General features: G+C 43.7%; 1 protein-coding gene across 2 annotated transcripts in view; it reads right to left on the reverse strand.

Moving 5' to 3' along the window:
* cdin1 (CDAN1 interacting nuclease 1) overlaps positions 1 to 14067 on the reverse strand; it is a 169913-nt gene extending 155846 nt beyond the window's left edge. For both annotated transcript variants that reach the window (XM_072266971.1, XM_072266974.1), the window contains exon 1: positions 13877 to 14067. In XM_072266971.1, the coding sequence (XP_072123072.1) occupies positions 13877 to 13977 (101 nt within the window). In that variant the 5' untranslated portion in view covers positions 13978 to 14067. The remainder of the gene's footprint in view (positions 1 to 13876) is intronic.
* Positions 14068 to 20575: the final 6508 nt, after the last annotated feature.

The raw sequence follows: 20575 nt of genomic DNA on the forward strand, positions 1-20575 counted from the left end.
CCCCCTGCATCAGTTGCCCAGCCACGCATTCATCTGCCAAGTCATCCTATTCTCATGGCACATGGCACAGGCAGTAATCCAGAGATTACTGCCCTGGAGATCTTGTTTCTCAGCTTTCTATCTAGCTCCCTACAATCACTCTTCAGCACCCCCTTACCTTGTCTACCTATGTCATCAGTGCCAATATGTACCAAGACTTCCAGCTGCTCACCCACACCCTTAAGAATGCCATGTACGCAATCTGAGACATCCTCGATCCTGGCACCAGGGAGCAAACATACCAGCCGGGTTCTTTATCACGCCCACAGAACCTCATCTCTGTTCCTCTGACTAAAGAATTTATCAACAATGCACTCCTCTTCAGCTCTCTGCTCTTCTCAGCCACAGCACCAGACTCAGTGTCAGAGAAATCACAACTGCTCTCTCTTTAAAGGCTTCATTTCCTTCCAAGCAATAGATCGACAATTGGGCATCATTTCAAGTTGACAGTGCACAACAATTCATAAGGATTTTGGATGAAGAAGAACTTCACATATATGGTGAGGAAAGTAAGATTGTTCCTAGGGAAAGTTGCAGAGGGATTAAGTATTAAGAATAAAAGATTTGATTAGTAAATTAGGAAAATTGGCTTTCACTGCTATGAAGGTTGATAATAACTTGATTCAGATTTAAGATCAGAAGCAAAAATGTGTGTTTTCCCCACAAAATAATATGCAGTTGTTATCCTGAGTACTCTGTTTGAAAGGATTATGAAAATCATTATTAGCTTTAAATGTGAGGATGCATATTGAAAAGGAAAATTTTGCAGTTGGAAAGATGAATGATGTCCTGCAAAGTGAGTTCAGAAAATTAGGCAGCAGGTTAAAAAGCACCAAGGGTCATGATGTCAGGATTACTCTCTGTGGGAGATTTTTTAAGAAGTGAATTAGTAAGAGTTTACTACCAGTGCATTCTGGTAAGAGTGAAAGGCAAAGCTGGCACAATTAGGGAACCTTGGATGACAAAGGATGTTTAAAATCCAAAGGATTCAAAGTGCATTATTACCAAAGTATGCATGCAGTATACAACCCTGAAATTCGCCTCCTCCACAGACAGCCAAGAAACAATGAAAAGCTTGGACCCTCTTCAAAGAAAAAAAAGCATCACCCCTCCCTCATCCGCAAAAAAACCCACAAATCGCGCAAATGGCAACAAGAGAGAACAAGCAAAAACGCAGAAAACACAAAATCGAAAGCATCTATATTCAGTTCAGCTCAGTGTTCATTATCTGCTTGCTGCCCTGATTCAAAGTCGCTCAAAATAGCAACAGAAAAAAGAGCAACCAGGAACTACAAACCAAACTCCAAAGGACAGGCCCAGAACTTTGGTAAAATCCTCAGACAGCATCGAGGGAAAGAGATAGATCGTCACACACAGACATCTTCCTCTGGCAGCAGCAAGCGAGAAGCTAGTAGACTGCACTGAACACTTGTTCACCTTACGCAACTGCCTTGATGTTTTCAATTTTCTGTGATGCTTTTATCAGTGAGATTGGCAAGAAATGGATTCGATCATGGGCTCGCTTCTTGGCCTTGAGGCCGCTTGCATCCTGGAACCTTCTCAGAGACAGCAAAACACCAGTTTGCTCAGTCAGCTCAAAAACACGATCACAGGCTCCAACAATACCAGAACCACATTTAAAAGAAAAACAAGTAAAAGAAGTGAAAGGAAAAGTTTCATGGGCCATCTACACAATGCTGCCCACGGTAGCATTGTTTGCTGGCACCATCTTCTTCAGATATGATCATGAAATGGGAAACATATGACAAGAAAAGGAAAATGGATTCCAGAAAGTCTTTTGAAGAATCTGCTTACAGGGGAGAACATAAAAAAGGCGGCAATGTACACGATTTTGTACAGCAAAAATGAGCCATGAAATATTCTTGATAACCTACAGTAAGGAGAATCCCAATAAATTCTGTAGGTATATCAGGAGAAAGAGGTTACCCAGGGAAAGAGTGGTTCCCTTGAATACCAAACAGTTAATCTAGGAGTAAAATTAGACTATATGGGAAGGTCCTAAATGACCTTACCATCAGTATTGACTAAGGTGAATATGGAAGACAGTGATTTCATGGAGAGGTAAAAGTCAGTATTAAGAAGGAGGAGTTAACTGCCATGAGGATCAACCTCCCCTTTATGGACTCTGTCTATATTTCTCATTGCCTCAGTAAAACAGCCAGCATAATCAAAGACCCCACCCACCCCAGACATACTCTCTTCTCCCATCGGGTAGATACTAAAGTCTGAAAGCATGTACCACCAGGCTCAGGGACAGTTTCTATACCACCATTATCAGACTCTTGAATGGACTTCTTGCATGATCAGATGAACTGTTTGCCTCACAATCTACTTTATAATGATCTTGCACTTTTCGTTTACCTGCACTGCACTTTTTTGGTAGCTTTTACACATTATTTAGCATTGTTATTGTTTTACTTTCTTCTAGCTCAATGTGCTGTGCAATGATATAATCTGCATAAACAGTGTGCAAAACACACTTTTCACTGAATCTTGGCACAATGGGGGGGAAAGGTAAAAGGTTGGGAGTGGACACAAGAGCCCAAGGACCCGTTTCTGTGCTGTACATCTCTACAACTGATGGAAAGCCTTTTCGAAACACCAGTACAGGAACCATCAAGATAGTGCTGAGCTGCATTGTCCGTCTAGTCACACATCAAAGTTGCTGCTGTGTTCACCAGCAACTTTGATGTGTGTTGCTTGAATTTCCAGCATCTGCAGAATTCCTGTTGTTGTCCGTCTAGTCTGTGGCTCAAACAGTAGTTTTTTTTTAGGTTTGTAGATATGGTTTTGGAGCATGGGGAGTTAGGTTTTAGGGAACACTCACAACACGCTGGAGGAACTCAGCAGGTCGGGCAGCATCCGTGGAAATGATCACTTAACGTTTCGGGCCAGAACCCTTCGTCAGGACTGACTCAAACCTAGGTTTTAGGGACATGGACGAAGGGAATTAGAGGTTAAAGGATCAGGGTCAGTAAATGAAAAGACAAGGGCATGAGCTAGAGTACAGGTCGGAGTGCTCCATGGTAGAAGGCCAGTGATTCCATGGACAGATGCCAGATCAGCGGGCCCATTGGATGAAGACTGGTGACTCCTCAGGTTGCTGAGTCCCAGAGTTGGAGGTTCATGCAAGTCCTGAGTTCAATGCCTGGATTTCTAAGTCATGTGATCAGCGAGTCCCCAGCTCAATGCCAAAGGTCAAAGACCTAAGTTGGTGAGTCCAGAAGTTGAGGCCCTATGTTCAAAGCACCTGGGTCGATGTGTCTTCTTTAAGTCAAGAAGCCTGACATCTGTGAGTTTTCCAGTATGAGCCGGGATGACCCCTCTCCCTCAGCCAGGTTGGTGAATTGACCCAAACTGGTGGGTCTGGAAGTAACTGGCTCAACATCTGTGAGACTGGAGGTGCAAGGCCTGGTGGCGGCCTTTCCTGGGGTTGGAGGCCTGCCTGTGTGAATCTGCTGGTGGAAGAGAGAGTCAAGGGACTTATTCTGTTGCTGTTGATTTGCTGAACATTGTGGGCTTGCTATGTTGACACCAGAACGTGTGTTGACACTTGTGGGCTGCTCTCAGCATATCCTTAGGTTGCGTTGGTTGTTAACATAAACGAAACATTTCGTTGCGTGTTTTATTGTACACGTGATAGTAAGTGAATCTGAACCTGAGACCTCCTATTGTGTTGTCCAACTACAATCCAGACACACATTACTTTGGTATAAAAGTATATAAATCTGAAAAAAAGATTTGAAGTTTTATTTTTGGCTAGTCTTCTTCACACTGAAAAAGTACTAAACAGAACAAATACAACTCTAGCTCTCTGGTTTTAAAAGCAAACAATGAATGTATAAGTGTTAGTGCACGAGTCCAGATTGGTTATTGAAGTTCTTCACAATTTTGTAATATAAAGTTCAAAGCAATTTCATTATCAAAGTACATATATGTCACCATATAGAAGCCTGAGATTCATTTAATTGCAGGCATACTCAATGAATCCAACAACCATAAAAGAATCAATGAAAGATCAAATCAACAGGGCAGACAACTAATGTGCAAAAGACAACAAACTGCAAATACAACAAGAAAGAAAATAAAGAAATAATTATATAATAATAAATAAGCAATAAATATCAAGAACACAAGATGAAGAGTCGTTGAAAGTTTGTGGGAACAGTTCAGTGATGGAGCGAGTGAAGTTGAGTGAAATTATCCTCTCTGGTTGAAGAGCCTGATGGCTGAGGGGTACTAACTGTTCCTGAACCTGGTGCTGCAGGTCCTGATGCAGCTAGAAGAGTGCATGTCCTGGGTGATGGGGGTCACTAATCATGGATGCTGCTTTCCTGGGACAACGCTTCGTGTAGACGTGCTCAATAGTTGGGAGGGCTTCATCCAAGATGGACAGGGCCCTATCCACTATTTTTTGTAGGGTTTTCCATTTAAAGGTATTGGTGTTTCCATAGCAAACTGTGATGTAGCCAGTCAATATACTCTCCACCACACATCTATAGAAGGTTGCCAAAGTTTTAGACGTCATGCCAAATCTTCACAAACTTCTAAGAGAGTCAGAAGTGCTGCCATGCTTTCCTCGTAATTGCACTTTTGTGCTGGGCTCAGGACAAGTCCTTCAAAATAATAACACCAAGGAATTTAAAGTTGCTGTTCCTTTCCACCTCTAGTCTCCTACCATGGACCTCTGGTTTCCTCTTTCTGAAGTCAAGACCAGGCAGCTGATCATTGCTGATATTGAGTAAGAGGGTGGTTGTTGCGGCACCACTCAGCCAGATTTTCAATCTTCCTCCCATATGCTGATTTGTAACTACCTTTGATTCAGCCTACAACTGTGGTGCCATCAGCAAACTTAAATATGGCATTGGCACTATGCTAAGCCATACAGTCATCAACGTAAAGCGAATAGAGCAGCGGGTTCAGCACATAATCTTGAGCTGCATCTGTCCTGATGGGCGATTGTGGAGGAGATGTTGTTGCCAATCCAAATTGGCTGGGGTCTGCAAGTGAAGAAGTCGAGGACCCAACTGCACAGAGAAAATCAGGCCGAGATCTTGAAGCTTACTGATTAGTTTTGAGGGAATGATAGTATTGAATGATGATCTACAGTCTACAACAACTATACTGATGTATGCATCTTTGCTATCCAGCTGTTCCAGGGTTGAGTGAAGAGCCAATGTTATGGCATTCGCTGTGGACCTGTTGTGCCAGTAGGCAAATTGTAGAGTGGATTCAAGTCACTTTTCAGGCAGGAGTTGATATGTTTCATCACCAACCTCTCAAAACACTTCATCACTGTGGATTTAAATGCTACTGGATATACAATACTTGAAATTCTAGTTCAGTTTATCCACTCAGTTTTAATTGTGTATGTCTAATGTGAAGCAGATGTAGCATTCTTCCAACTTGTACTTTAAATTGATGGCAGGAGGGGGGAGAAACAGCTTTTCACAATGAATTCTGTGCTGCTGTCCACTTTGCTTCACAGAAATATGGCTATCCCTCACCACTTCGGACACAGCACTGCAACTCGATGACTTCACCATTCTCTGCAAAGACAGGACTGCTCACTCTTTTAAAGTCAGAGGAGTTGGAGTATGTTTATGATGAACATGGTTCACAGACTTGACGATTTGGTCTCAACCCTGCGCGCCCGATCTGGAACACCTAGCAGTTAAACATCATCCTTTTTTTCACCTGGAGAGTTTTCCGCCATCATCTTGGTAGCAGTGCACATTCCACCACAGACCAACGTCAGGCAGGCACTTGAGGAGCTAAACTCCATAATCAACATCTCTGAAGATGTTGATATGTCAGTATCTCTGAAGATCTAACCTAGGCCCAGCATATTGATGAATTAGAAAGAAGGCACAACAACGGTTATAATTCATTAGGAGTTTGAGGAGACTTAGTATGTCACCAATGACACTCACAGATTTCGACAAATGTACTGTGGAGAGCATTCTTACTGGTTGCATCACTGTCTGGTATGGAGGGGCCATGGCACAAGATCAGAAAAAGCTGCAGAAAGTTGTAAACTCAGCCAGCTCCATCATAGGCACTAGCCTCCCCAGCATCGAGAACACCTTCAAAACACAATGTTTGGAAAAGGCAGCATCCATCATTAAAGACCCTAATACCCAGGACATGCCCTCCTCTCACTGCCACCATCAAGGTGGTACAGGAGTCTGAAGACACACACTCAATGTTTCAGGAACAGCTTCTTCCCCTCTGCATGGACAGTGAACCCATGAACACCACTATTCTTCCTCTCTTTTTGTACCACTTATTTTGTGTGTGTGTGTATATATATATATATATACACACACACACACATACATACACAAACACACAGTAATTTAGTTTTTTTAACGTACTGCTGAGCGAAGCATAACGATTTTCCAACATATGCTAGTGATATTAAACCTGATTCTGCTAAGTAAATAGTGACTGATTTAATTTCCATATATATCTTGTCACTTCTACAGCTACGTATTTTATTATGTGGCATAACTGGGCTATTTTCACTGGCCAAATTCTACAAACAGAGAAGTGACCTATTTTTATCCAGCATGGTCTCTTCATTCTATTTGACATCTCTCATTTGTTCTATTTTGTCTTCCTCCTTTTTACATTGTTACCTTTTTCCCACTGCTATCTTATTTGCTTTCCATTCATTGGCTCAAAGTTTTTTTTTTAAAGTGTTTGATAGATTCTTTCCACCTTTCGACTTCTTCCATCTATTTAGTGATAGGTTTACTGTTTTTGTTGCCCATCTGTGTGACTTGCTTTACAAGAGCAAAAATTTCTTACTGAACATACACCAGATATATTGTGTGCAGTTTTGGTCCCTGCCTTAGGAAGGATATGCAGGTGACAGAGGGACGGCAACAGAAGTTCACTATATTTATTTTTAGGATGGAGAGGGACAGGTGAGGGGTTGAATAGTTTGCCTCACAAGGAATAGGCTCTGGGCCCAAATGCTTTATTTATGCTTATTCCATGTTCCTGAGAGCCTAAGAGATTAAACAGACTTAGCCTACACTCTTGGGTTCAGAAAACAAGAGGTGATCTCATTATAACATACAACATTTGCACAAGGCTCAACATAAACAGGGATGATGCTTACCTTGCCTAGATTGTCTAAAACCAGGTGCCACAGTCTCAAAATAAAGTATCAGCCATTCAGGATAGAAATGAGAACAAACTTCTTCACCCAAAGAATTACAAATCTCTCAAGAGGGATGAGGATATTTATAACAGATTATTAGAATTTTGAATATTAATAGAATCAAGAGGTAGGGGGTAAGTGGAAAAAATGACTTGGAAGTAATTTAGCTCCAATTTTTTTGAATGGTAGAGCAGGCAAAAGGGATCAAATGATTTATTTCGGCTTCTATTTTTATGTTCTAATATACGGATTCCCATTGTTCCCATGCATACCTAGGCAGGTCTCCTCATCAGGCAGATGGGCCTTGTCAGCTGTAGGTGGCAGCCCATCTGGAGAAGGAAATTCTGATCTCAAACCTCTGCTGCCTTGTGGCTGTATCCATTCATTGGGAAAGTTTCGAGAATAAACCTGAGGAAAAAATCCAGAGCTGGAGTCCCTAAGGCAGCTCTACATTGAGTTCAATGATGACTGGCAATTCCTGCGATGCCATGGGTGTCAACTGCATCAGTCTTTGCTGTTCCTTTGGATTCATCAGCTGTGTGGAGAGAAGCCTGCTGTTTGGGCTCTTCATATTGTACTTTACTGGCTTGCAGAGACAGCGAATAACCAACATCCATGGTAGACCCCGATCAAGAGGGCCTACACCTCATCATAACCAGTTTCTTCAAACTGTGTATATTTGTCTGAGATAACTATTAACATTTTGGAGCATCATTTGGTTCAGCTGCTTTTCCTAATGTACTTCAGTGAACCCACATCTGACACTGTCAGTCTCTTCACTTTCGTATCCTTTCCTTAAAATGTCAAATTGGAAAATTCAATGTTCACACCACTGAGTTGGAAGTTATCGGTGCAGAATATGAGATATTGTAATAATCACCACAGCAATGGACAAAGTTTGAGGACAGCAGGTTCACGTTGGAGAGTAAAATGACATGCAACTAGAAGAAAGTGGAGTCACCAGAAAGAGGGCGAGAGAGAAGTTACAGACTGGTATGATCATATTGTAGCTGACAGATATAGCAAAGAACGATATGTTGGATGCAGAGGCTGGTGTGGTGAGAGTAGAAGCAAGGAAATTCTGTCACAGTTCTGTCCAGGGAAGTGGGGTGAGATGAGAACTGATGTGTGAGGAATGAAGGAAACGCATGTGAGGGTTCCATCATTTGTGGCAGAGAAGCCATGTATAAAGAGGAAGCAGGACATTTCAGAAGTCAAAATCTTGAGAACAGATGCAGAACTGAGAAAAAGAATTGGGGAAAAAATATTGGTATCCTTTCAGGAAACAGGATGAGATTAGCTGTGGGAGTCAGTGGGTTTGCAGAAGATGTCAGTGACTAGTCGGTCTTTACAGAAAAAGAAGTGTCAGAGATAGTCCAGATAAATTAGAGAATAGATTGTTAGTTAGTGTAATGCGCTGTAAGGTTTCACTGCTAATGTAATGGTTTATCTGTCGCAGCAAAGTTTGGGTTATGACTAGAGATAACTGGGCTTTGGAATGTGGAGCGATCCAATGAGAGGGACATTTTTCTTTCTTGTGTGCCTGAGTGCAGGGATTTCGCATTCTTTTGCCGGGGAGAGATGAGACAAGACGCGAATGGAGAGAGTTGGTAGACCACCAACTCCAGAGTGGACTTGGAGCGAGGGTCTGAGGGTCGGCTATGCTCGGAGGAAGTCAACAGGAAACCAGTGGACTGAACCGTGAGCTCCAAAGTTGCACGTTAGGCTGTTTCATGAGAATGGTCCCTTTTCTTTTTTTATTGTTTCTTTACTAACCATATAGTCAAATTAAGAATTATAAAGCTAAATTGTTTAATCGCATATTGTGTAATGTTTGTTATTTTGGGGTACTGATTGGGGGACACATCGTGCAGCAACCACCCAAACAAGATTTCTTAAGGTTGGCCAGGCCAAGGCTGTCTTCCCCTAGAATAAGCCGCTAGAAATATGTCGGCCCTTTGGACCAAGGTGGGATGAAAAATGTGAGGAGGCCTTTCAGTCGCTGACAGAGTTGTCGGTGCTGGCTCTTGCGGATCCCCAATTGCCGTATATACTGCACACAGATGCCAGCTGAGAGGGCTTAGGGGGCGTCCTGTATCAGGATCAGGGCACCGGGTTGAGGCCCGTTGCTTCTGTCAGCCAGAGTCTGTCGCCCTCTGCGAAAAACTATCCCACGCACAAGTTGAAATTTCTGGCATTGAAATGGGCAGTGGTGGATAAGCTGAGTGACTACCTCTACAGGGCCAAGCTTGAGGTGAGAACAGACAACAACCCCTTAACTTATATCCTGACCTCAGCAAAACTGGATGCCACAGGCCATCGGTGGTTGGCAGCGTTGTCTGCCTATGATTTCAGCCTGAGGTATCAGCCAGGAAGCAGGAACATTGATGCGGATGCTTTGTCCCGACGGGCGCATGAGAGACTGGACAGGGACGAGGAGTGGGAAAGTGTTCCTGCCCCAGGGGTAAAAGCCATCTGTCAGTTTGCCATCACCATGAAGGCAGAGGGAAAGGAGGGGCAGGATCGAGCTGTGGATCAACTGGGAGCTTCTGATGACGCCATTCCCCAAGTTTACTGTAACCTGACTGCTCTGAAGACAAATCAGCTGCCAGAATTGAGGTCTGGGGAAGTGGCAGCTGCTCAGCGAGATGACCCAGGCATCAGTATCATTTGGTCAGCGGTTGAAAAGACATGGGTCAGGCAGAGAAGACGAAACACATAGCGATGCCTCCATTACTGAGAGAATGACCTCAGTTGGAGTTGCGAAACCATATCCTATACTGGGTCACATCACCCCCGGACCGACCTCAGCGCTACCATCTGGTTCTGCCGGAGAAGTATCGGAGAAATGTGCTGAAGTCACTTCATGATGATTTTACTGGCCCTGAATGAAGTCGAAGGTCGAAGAATACCGCAAGTCATGCATTTGATGCATACGACGGAAGACACTGCCTATGCCGGCAGCTCCCTTGTCCCACTTGCAGAATGCAGGGTCCCTGGACCTGGTGTGTATGGATTTCCTGTCAATAGAACCCGATGCCAGTCATCACGGACTACCACCCCAGATATGAACAGGCTTTTCCTACCAAGGACCCGAGGGCGTCCACAGTGGCCAAAGTGTTATGGGAGAAGTATTTCATTTATTATGGCCTTCCCAGGCGGATACATAGTCAGGGATGGGATTTCGAGAACAGACTCAACAATGAGTTACTGGACATGCTTGGAGTCGAGGACCACGCCCTATCATCCACAGGGTGACCTCCAGCCTGAGAGGTTTAATCGGACTTTGCTAGACATGCTCAGGACCTTGGAGATCAGCAAGAAGAGCAGGTGGAGTCAACACATTTGACATCTGGTCCACAGTTACAACTGTACCCGAAATGAAGCTATCAGGTACTCGCCATACTATCTGATGTTAAGGCGCGAGGTTACCCATTGACCTTTGCTTTGGAACTGACGAGGGCGACTTACCACCGAAGACTTATCTGAAGTATGTGTCTGACATGAGTAGAGAGCTGTAAAGGGCTTATGAATTAGTTGGGGTTGCGGCTGCCAAGCAGAATCAAGGAAATAAGAGGAGGTATGATCAAAAGATGATGTTCTCCCAACTCCTGCTAGGAGACCTTGTCCTCATAAGGAATTTGGGGCTACCTAGGAAACATACGTTAGTGGACCATTGGGCTGCTAAGCCCTATGTGGTGGAGAGTCAAATGCCAAACCTACAAGTTTTCTGGGTGAAACCAGAGGATGGGAATGGGCCTGTCAAGATTCTCCACCAGAATCACCAGCTGCCCCTGGGACAAGAGGTGCAGATAGACCCAGAGCCCAACTTGGAGACTACACCTAGTACGAGGACTCTGTAGAAATGCAGGGCAACTGCAGGACCCACAGCAGGAGAGGTTAGGCCAGCCCCCACCCCTGTGAGGGATACTGATTCGGAGGATGAGTGGTATATGCTGCCTTTTGCTAACTCCCCATTGATTGAGGAAGAGACTTCCAGCCCTTCTCCCGCGGAGTCAGGTGAAGGGAGGGAGCTATACGTGGACAGTGTTGTTTGCAGTGGGACCCTGCAAGGGATGAAATGGGGGGGGGGGGGGCTTGGCCACGGGACCAAGAGGTCCGAGTTGCAGGTGGGCACGAGTGGTAGGTTGGGGGAGGCCTCGCCAGGTAGACCAGAAGTATCCCCAGTAGTGTCTGAACCTGAAGAGTTAGGTGAGGGGGTACGGAGGTCTCAGAGAATTGGGAGACCACCGGATAGGAAGGCCTACGTAGCACCAGGGGAACAGAGTGTGACCCCTACCATGTTGGGGAGCTACGTTACTGCCTTTTACACCTGGATTGGACTTTATGTTTTGCAGGAAGGGTTGGCGAATTAGCTCAATGTCATGAGGACATGAATAAATTTGATGGGGGAAGAGTGTAACACGCTGTAAGGTTTCACTGCTAACGTAATGGTTTCTCTGTAGCAGCAATGTTTGGGTTATGACGAGATATAATGGGGTTTTGGAATGTGCGGCTATCCAGTGAGAGGGTTATTGTTCTTTCTTGTGGATCTGGGAGCAGGGATTTCACATCTTTTGTCAGGGAGAGATAAGGAGAGAGGACGGGAATGGAGAGAGTTGGTAGACTGCTGGACAGAGTGGACTTGGAGCGAGAGTCCAAGGGTCGACTACGCTCGGAGGAGGTCGACGGGAAACCAGTGGACTGAACCGTGAGCTCCAACATTGCGCATTAGACTGTTTCATGAGAATGGGCCCTTTTCTTGTTTTTGTTTCTTTACTAACCATATAAAGCTAAATAGTTTAATCACATATTGTGTACTGTTTGTTATTTTGGGGTACTGATTTGTAACAGAGGACACATCACGCAACATCCACCAAAACAAGGTTTCTTAAGTTTGGCCAGGCCGAGGGCTGTCTTCCACTAGATTAAGCCTCTAGCCAAACCGAGAGTTACATTAGTAATAAAAGTGTTAAGCTGATTTGTTCCACAAGTGGAGAAAGCACAACTTATGCAGTTATTGATATAGTAGAGAAAGAATTCAGTGTGGGGGGGGGGGGAGGGTGGAATGGCATGGAACAATGGCATGCTTGGAACAAAAATTTGAATAAAACAACACCACTGGTGTTCTCCTCAAACGCGGAGTCATTTATCCTCAAATGTTTATTCTTCTTTTGTTCACCTCTCCTCTGTGTGGTTCCATCTCTCCTCCATTCTACACCCCTCCCCCCCAATCTGGTTACACCTATCAACTACCTGGCAAAATTGTTTCTTCTCCATTTCAAGTGAATTATTCCTTTTTTAAAAAAAAACCTATTCCCTGGGCCAGAGGTGTCTTCCAAGCACTTTAGTGTGCTAGCTTTCACTAACTTTTTCGTCATTAACTGTTTGTTCTGTTAAGATTTTCTCCATTTCCTTTCTACTTCTCTCTTCTGCTAAGTCTACCAGTGCAGGACTGATGGAATTCTGAACTGTCAGAGAGAAGTTAAAGGATTCCGCTCTTCCTTCACTGAAGAAAAGTAGAAATTCAGCTCAATAACCTAAAAGAGATCATCTCTATGTGTATCATAAACACCAGAAATTCTGTAGATGCTAGAACTCTTGAGCAGCATGCATAAAATGCTGAAGGAGTAAATAGTGACATTTTGGGCTGAGACCCTTCATCGGGACTGGAAAGGATGGGAGCAGAAGCCAGAACAAGAATGTGGGGGAGGGAAAGGATTACATTTGCTTAGCTTTTATTCTTTCAAGGGCTCTGACTCCTTCCTTTACAGTCCTGAAGAAAGGTCTCAGCTCACAATGTTGACTGTTTACTCCTGTCCATAGATGCTAGCTGAATTGCTGAGTTCTTCCAGTATTTTTGTGCGTTACCCCTTTGCTCATACAGGTTGAGTACCCTTTATATGAAATGTTTTGAGAACTGACATAACATCACAAATGAAAAATTCCACAAGGCACCAGGAAACTTTCAAAGCGATGCACAGTTCTCTGCGCACCAGACAGTTCTGAGAAGTGACCTCACATACGTATTGAATGGAAGTTAATGAAAAATAGAAAAACATTTCATAAAGCAAAAGAATGAAGATCTCAATCATATCTTGAAAAAGTGGGTTCATCAGCATCCAGGTGAACACATGCCACTTACTGGTACGCTGATCATGAAACAAGTAAAGATCTATCACAACAAACTGAAAATTGAGAGTGATTGTGAATATTTAGCAGACCTGTTGCAAAAATTTAAGGCATGGCATTGTTTTAAAGATTTGTGGTGATAAAGAATCTGCTGATCACAAAGCAGCAGAGAAATGTGGAATGAGGGCCAAGGTCGTCACTGCTGTAAACCCAATACAAATGAACAGCTACAGCAATACATGAAAAAGAGTAAGACAAAGATTGTTGACCAGTAGCATGTAAATTCAAAGTCGGAAATTATGGTGATCCCACGCTGTCTATACTACATTCCAAAATCCGAAATACCTCCAGCCCAAAGCATTTCGGATAAGGGGTACTCAACCTGTAATGTAGTTTGCTGTGTGTAGAAACTGATCGTACTCATAGACACCCCGTTGCAATGTGATGCATCTATGAGAATTCTAAGCCCTTTTCTCCGAGCTTTCAGTTATGTTACTTGTCTCTACCTCTTACCTGGGGAACTGTTTCGTCAACATTTTCAAGCTCTGCCTGTTGGGCCGCAGCCGTTCCAGATACTTGGCTATCTCAGCATACTCCGCCTTACTAAGGATCATCCCAGCAGCGAACCTAACACCGTCTGAATCTATCAAACCAACACAGGCCCGGCTTCGGCTCAAAACTTTCCCGCCGCGGAAGACCGAATCTTCCACGGGACAACAGCAACACAACTTCTGATTGGCTACAAAATCGCAGCTAACCTCAAGCACTAAAAAGCAAACAGCGCTATCATTGGTCAATCACGCAGTAGCCTTGGAGACGCGCTAGCAAACGTCCATGGTAATAAGCAGTCGACGGATACGAGGAGAAAATTTAAAAACTATATACCTTGTGGATGTTAAAAATGTAGAATTATAATGTTCCTTTTCCGATCTCGGGACGTTTTTTTTTTCCATAGCCAGTGAGTTTGTGAAGCATTAAATGAAAATGTTGAGTCCGTAGGCTGGATCAGTCAAACATAGCAGCTGAAAACCGGAGTTCTGGCACAGTAACTCCTGTTTCTCCCTCCAGAGAATGTTGCCTCATCTTTTGAACGTTTCCAGCATTTTTTGTTTCGTTTCAGATTTCCAGAATGCACGTTTGTTATTTTTAAGGAAGCGAACTAACATATATTTAGCCTGATTTCTATTTTCGATTCTTATCTAGTTTCAACATAGTTGTGTACTAATACAATCGGAGGTATGCTGAGTATTTGCATTGCTAAAGAAGTTAATGCAATATTTTGATTCAGTTCCCGCTTTAAAATTATTTTACAGGGAAATGCGACGACTGTAAAAGCTGGAAGTTGAATTCAACACATGTATGTTGGAGAAGGAAATAACTTTTGTTTACTATATAAAGTACAAAGGGAATGTTTGGTTATTCAAGGAGTAGAAAGGTAAACTCAAACTCCTGCTGAAAGGCCGAAGGAATAACTAGATTAGTGTCATATTCTGGATTCCTTTACTTAGATTCTTTATTCGTGTTAATGATAGTACCCATATTAATGCACAAGGCTACAGAATTTTGCCCAGACTTGGCAGCACAGTATTGAAGTGGGGACCGAGGAACCAAAACAGCTATGGGAAAAACAAAGCCTTGTCCAAGGAATACCAGAGAAGTGCTTACTGGAGATAAAGTGTGAACATAAATAATGGATGTAAAAGCCCAAATAATGCCATTGGAGAGAAAGTTTAAAAACTGCTTCTGATCTTGTTTTGATATTGAACAACTTTTTATTAGTTGCCACATATTTCTACAAATATTTTGGCAGAATATGTAGAGTTTTTATTTTTTGTTTAGGACCTCTTTCTTGTCCTTGTTATATATGTTGATGGACTAGAACATAGAATAGTACAGCACAGTACAGGCCCTTCGGCCCACAGTGTTGTGCTGACCCTCAAACCCTGCCTCCCATATAAGCCCCCACCTTAGATTCCTCCATATACCTGTCTAGTAGTCTCTTAAACTTCACTAGTGTATCTGCCTCCACCACTGACTCAGGCAGTGCATTCCACGCACCAACCACTCTCTGAGTGAAAAACCTTCCTCTAATATCCCCCTTGAACTTCCCACCCCTTACCTTAAAGCCATGTCCTCTTGTATTGAGCAGTGGTGCCCTGGGGAAGAGGCACTGGCTATCCACTCTATCTATTCCTCTTATTATCTTGTACACCTCTATCATGTCTCCTCTCATTCTCCTTCTCTCCAAAGAGTAAAGCCCTAGCTCCCTTAATCTCTGATCATAATGCATACTCTCTAAACCAGGCAGCATCCTGGTAAATCTCCTCTGTACCCTTTCCCATGCTTCCACATCTTTCCTATAGTGAGGTGACCAGAACTGGACACAGTACCCCAAGTGTGGCCTAACCAGAGTTTTATAGAGCTGCATCATTACATCGCGACTCTTAAACTCTATCCCTCGACTTATGAAAGCTAACATCCCATAAGCTTTCTTAACTACCCTATCCACCTGTGAGGTAACTTTCAGGGATCTGTGGACATGTACCCGAGATCCCTCTGCTCCTCCACACTACCAATTGATTGATGCTGTTTTCCACATTTGACCTGTTCTCAGAAGATTGAAGAAATTTTATTCGAATTTTCAATCCTCTCTTGCCATTAGATGATCTTTAGGAGAGACTTTTAACTATTATGTATTATTAACCATCAACTCCTCAGCTATGTCACTTCTATATTTATTAACTTTTTTCTAGATACTCTTGACCTTTTCATATGTTCTGGCAATTCCTCTTTCCCCAACAATTCTCCAGAGCTATTTTTCTTTCCTTTAATTTGAGGATTATTCCCCTCCGCTGTACTTGAGAGAGCTCTCAGCTGTGTCTGTTCCATTTTTCACTCTTTATTCACTCTGTTCATAACTGGAATAATGATAAAATCCTCATCGTTCCCTTCCCCTCTAACTATGATGCTCTACCACTGACAGCACAATGCAAGCACCACACAAGTTTATTTCCACAGCTTTTAGCATTGCAGGTGATCTACTTATCTAACACTTCATCTCTTCCCAAGTACTTTCCCTTAATTCTTCCGTTCCCACTGACCATGCGCCAACAGCACTTAAATACACTTGCCATTCACCATAGACTGGGGAAACCACAAAAAGAGTGGACGATAGCTTTACAAGTATTATAATCCTCCATTGTACCTGTTGTAACATGAACAAAGTCATCGGAGAGACACTGAAGCTAATGGATATAGAAGTGTGTTTTATTCAACGAAAACAAGCACCAGGCATCTTAATGAGACACTCTTGGAGGAAGAAGCCTCCCGGCCCAATATTACATAACATTTTTATATGCTAATGATCAAAGGTAACAGCAAGACAATTCTTTAGTTACAATGTACTTACAATGCTTCCTTTGAATTACATAGAGTTTCCACACACCTCTTTTGCACCCAAAATGAATGTTAATCAGCATTGTCTGGTTTGTAATTAACGCCTGTCCACAGCTCCAGGAAAACTATTGTTCGGGGCTACATTTTAAATTAAATCTACCATCCACATTTGAGTCTGAAGATTGGCTGCTGATGAAGTTAATATTTGCTATGTACCCTAACTTCAGAATATGCCCTAACAGCCCCTCCTCATGTCCCTCCTGGACAAAAATAAATTTGTTCCAGGGGAGACCAAACTTTCAAGAGGATCTAATCAAATAAGGCAGCAAAAATACCCTGTACTTTGGAACCCCTTCCCAATTACCCTATGTGCATCTACATTTACGCTATCATCCCTAATAGCTATCTACAAGACTCTAAGCAAAGATTATTCCAGAAATTTGACCAACAATCCTTAAAATGCATCTTCGTCATTTGTATGCCCATCACCTCCTTCCCTGATGGCTAATTGTAGTTTCATCACATTCTTTATCTTCACCCTTTCATTCTCTGACAGCTAAAATTCTGCAGTGGCTATCAGAGGTTGCTGATTGGTCAGGGGTACCAGCAAGGTAAATGTATCAGACTCACAGGCCCTCTCATTGATGTACATGAGGGGTTTCTATTAGAATGACTACAAGGACGTCACCCTAGAGGCATCCCCTTCCAAACTGTCCATTCGATCACTGGCCCAACCACTAAAAGGGTTCAGCTCATTTGTATTCACTCCCCATTCAGGCTGGTGTGACTGCTTTCAGATGCTGTGTGTATTTTCTTTCTCAGTCTGCCACACCATTGAAGTTGTAGAACCTGATGACTCTACTGTTACTCAGATCCCTTCCCATCTCTTTTCCCCAATACTTTTTCTATTCTGAACTGTACAACTAGTCATCTAGTTTCAGCAACCGGTCTTCATTACAGAGTACAGTTACCATTATACTTTAACATGCTGTTCACACTTGCTGGCACACTCTTGGTGTCTTCTGCATTTGTGTTTGTTGTGGGTCTGCTGCCATCAGGTGTGGTCAGATCGGATGCAGCCGGCTGCTGTTCATCACTTAGGTTTTCTGCAAAGAGACTGTTATGGGGTACACTTGACCCCTCGCTTTGTTGGGGGCGGGGTGACAAGAAGGAGAGTCATGCGGTTTAACCTGAGTCCAGTTTTGCTACTGGCTGCCTTGCCAGGACTACGCACCAACACAGGCGTCATTTGTCCAAAGCATCACCTGTGGTTCTATCCATCTGGGAGCAAAACCTGTCTTTTCAGCCAGCTCCCTTACTACGACTTGGTCACCTGGCTTGGGAGAGCTATCTTCTCCCTCGGGCTCACTCTGATCTGCAATATATCACTGCTGCTGTGTTACCCTAGTCCCAGCGGTCCTTCACATCTCCATTTAATCTTGCTAAATTGGCAGCTGTAGTTTCTTCCTGTACACTTGTAATTTCTGTTGCTTCCTCTTCCATTGTCCTCCTCGCACTGATATCTGCCCTCTCATTCCCTTTCTGTTCCTTACTATCTCCTTTCTGGTGAGCCTTTATTTCAATCACTTCTACCTCTTCAGGGAGCAGCACTACTTTTAACAGCTCCTGACTCTGCTTGGTCCCTCTCCTTGGGACCTCCTGCCCGCTTGACATGATTTCCACACATCGTCCTGTCTCTCCTCCCTGCTTGGGGCTACTGTCTCTCTGTGGGCCATGTTAGCTACTTTGTGGTCACACATGTTCGCTGTCCCTGTTGTGTCCATGTTATTTCTCCTTTTCCTGAGTCTATGATAGCACCTGCCTTACTCAGTTTGTCTATCCGCAGGACAGTGCCTTCATTGTTTGGGCACACCCAAAAATTGACAGGAAGCTGCAATCCTCAATCTCAAGTACCTGGGGCTGACTTCTCTCCACCCTCATTATTTCACCTTCTGCAGTGGTAATGTAAATTGCCTCTCCAGTCGTGGGCAAGAGTAGATCAGTTATCAATACTGACAATACCATGTCTACTAACACTTCACATTGCTGGCCCCCCAAATAAACCTCTTGTGTATGTCTGTGAATGACTACCACAGGCAATAGAGGGTGACGTCAACTGTTTGTCTGACCTCACCAGCTCCATAATCTGGTCAGTGGTCAAATCAGAAACAAAGGGCACTGCTGTGGATTCTGCATGCTTTGGCGAGTGATCGTCATACTTGGCTCTCATTTCAGGACACTGCCTCTAACCATAGCCTGAGAAACCGCAGTGGTAACAAATCATCTCCTTTACCTTCCCACATCTAATCCAGCAGTTCCTTGCTATATGCCCCAGTTGCTGGCACAAAAAGCAAGTTCTCTGACATCACAACAGCTACAATCACTACAGCCACTTTATGACTTCTCTTCCCCCTCCCCTGATCGATCTCAGCAGCCCATGATACTATCACGGAGTAGATCGATCGCACTGCTATCCCCAAAACTAAAACTTCCTGGTGGGCTGACCTCAGGCCTTCCTTCAGCATTTTCAGGAAATCTGGGTCATCCCTCCTTGGATTATCCAACCCTGAATACTCCTCATATGTTTGATATTTACATTCTGCATAATCCAAGGGCAGCTCATTAGATCTCTAAACCACTTACATTATTGTTCCCCAGTTACTCTCACCTCTCTCCAGTCGCTGCCTCACCTCCCCCTGAAAGAAATGATATCTCTCTTCATTGCTGGCATTCCCAGTAGTTGCCCATATACCATCCTTCACCCCCAGGCCATACTGTCCCACATATTCCTCGGGCACTTCACTTTTGCCAACACATGCGCAGTATATCTTTAGGGTGCAGCTGGTGAATTTCAATCATTTCCTCGAGCTTACGCCAGAATTCTACATTCTGGCTGATGACTTTAAGTGAAGGCAACTCTGACAAAATGCTCTGCTTCTCCCCAGAGGAGAAGGACTTGCTGATGGTCGTATTCAAAGTCAAGGGCTGGCTCATGTGGTCAGGGTTCTCAACCTGACATTGTCTAACCTCAATCAGTGCCATCCCAACAGATATATCAGGGTATAACCTCTCCATCATATATCTCCACACTAATTTCCACCATATTTTTCACACACAAAATATAAACATAGGATAAAAATTAAACAGTATATATTTAAAACCACAGAGTATGCACTCTGCAATCTGTCACTTATGTGTGCCTGTTGTATTCCTTTGCATTTAAAAGGTATTGCACCAAAGTTACAGACTTATTCTTAAGACACACAACCACATTTGCAAATGAGTCTGCTGCTATACAGTTTCCCCAAACAAGTAAATAGAGGCATCCGTCAGTCTGGCAAGACCATGGATCTGCGCCTGGAAAGTCTTCACTCTCCAGGGCACAGGCCTGGGCAAGGTTGTATGGAAGACCGACAGTTGTCCATGCTGCAAGTCTCTCCTCTCCACGACACCAATGTTGTCCAAGGGAAGGGCATTAGGACCCATACAGCTTGGCACTAGTATCGCCGCAGAGCACTGTGTGATTAAGTGCCTTGCTCAAGGACACAACACGCTGCCTCGGCTGGGGCTCGAACTCACAACCTTCATATTGCTAGTCGAATGCCTTAACCACTTGGCCACGTGCCCACACCCCCAAACAAGTACACACTGGCATTCTGAACCGTCAGTAGCCACCCTTTGCAACTGGAGGCCCTGTCTCGCCCAGGTTGCACAAAAATATCTCGTCTCTTCCATAAACATACATACATGCACACACACCACCCTACTTTTATATCTGCCAGCACAGTTCTCCACTGTGGTTTTGTACCTCATGGT

This window comes from Mobula birostris, chromosome 1, assembly GCF_030028105.1.
Source record: "Mobula birostris isolate sMobBir1 chromosome 1, sMobBir1.hap1, whole genome shotgun sequence".
Lineage (NCBI taxonomy): Eukaryota > Metazoa > Chordata > Chondrichthyes > Myliobatiformes > Myliobatidae > Mobula > Mobula birostris.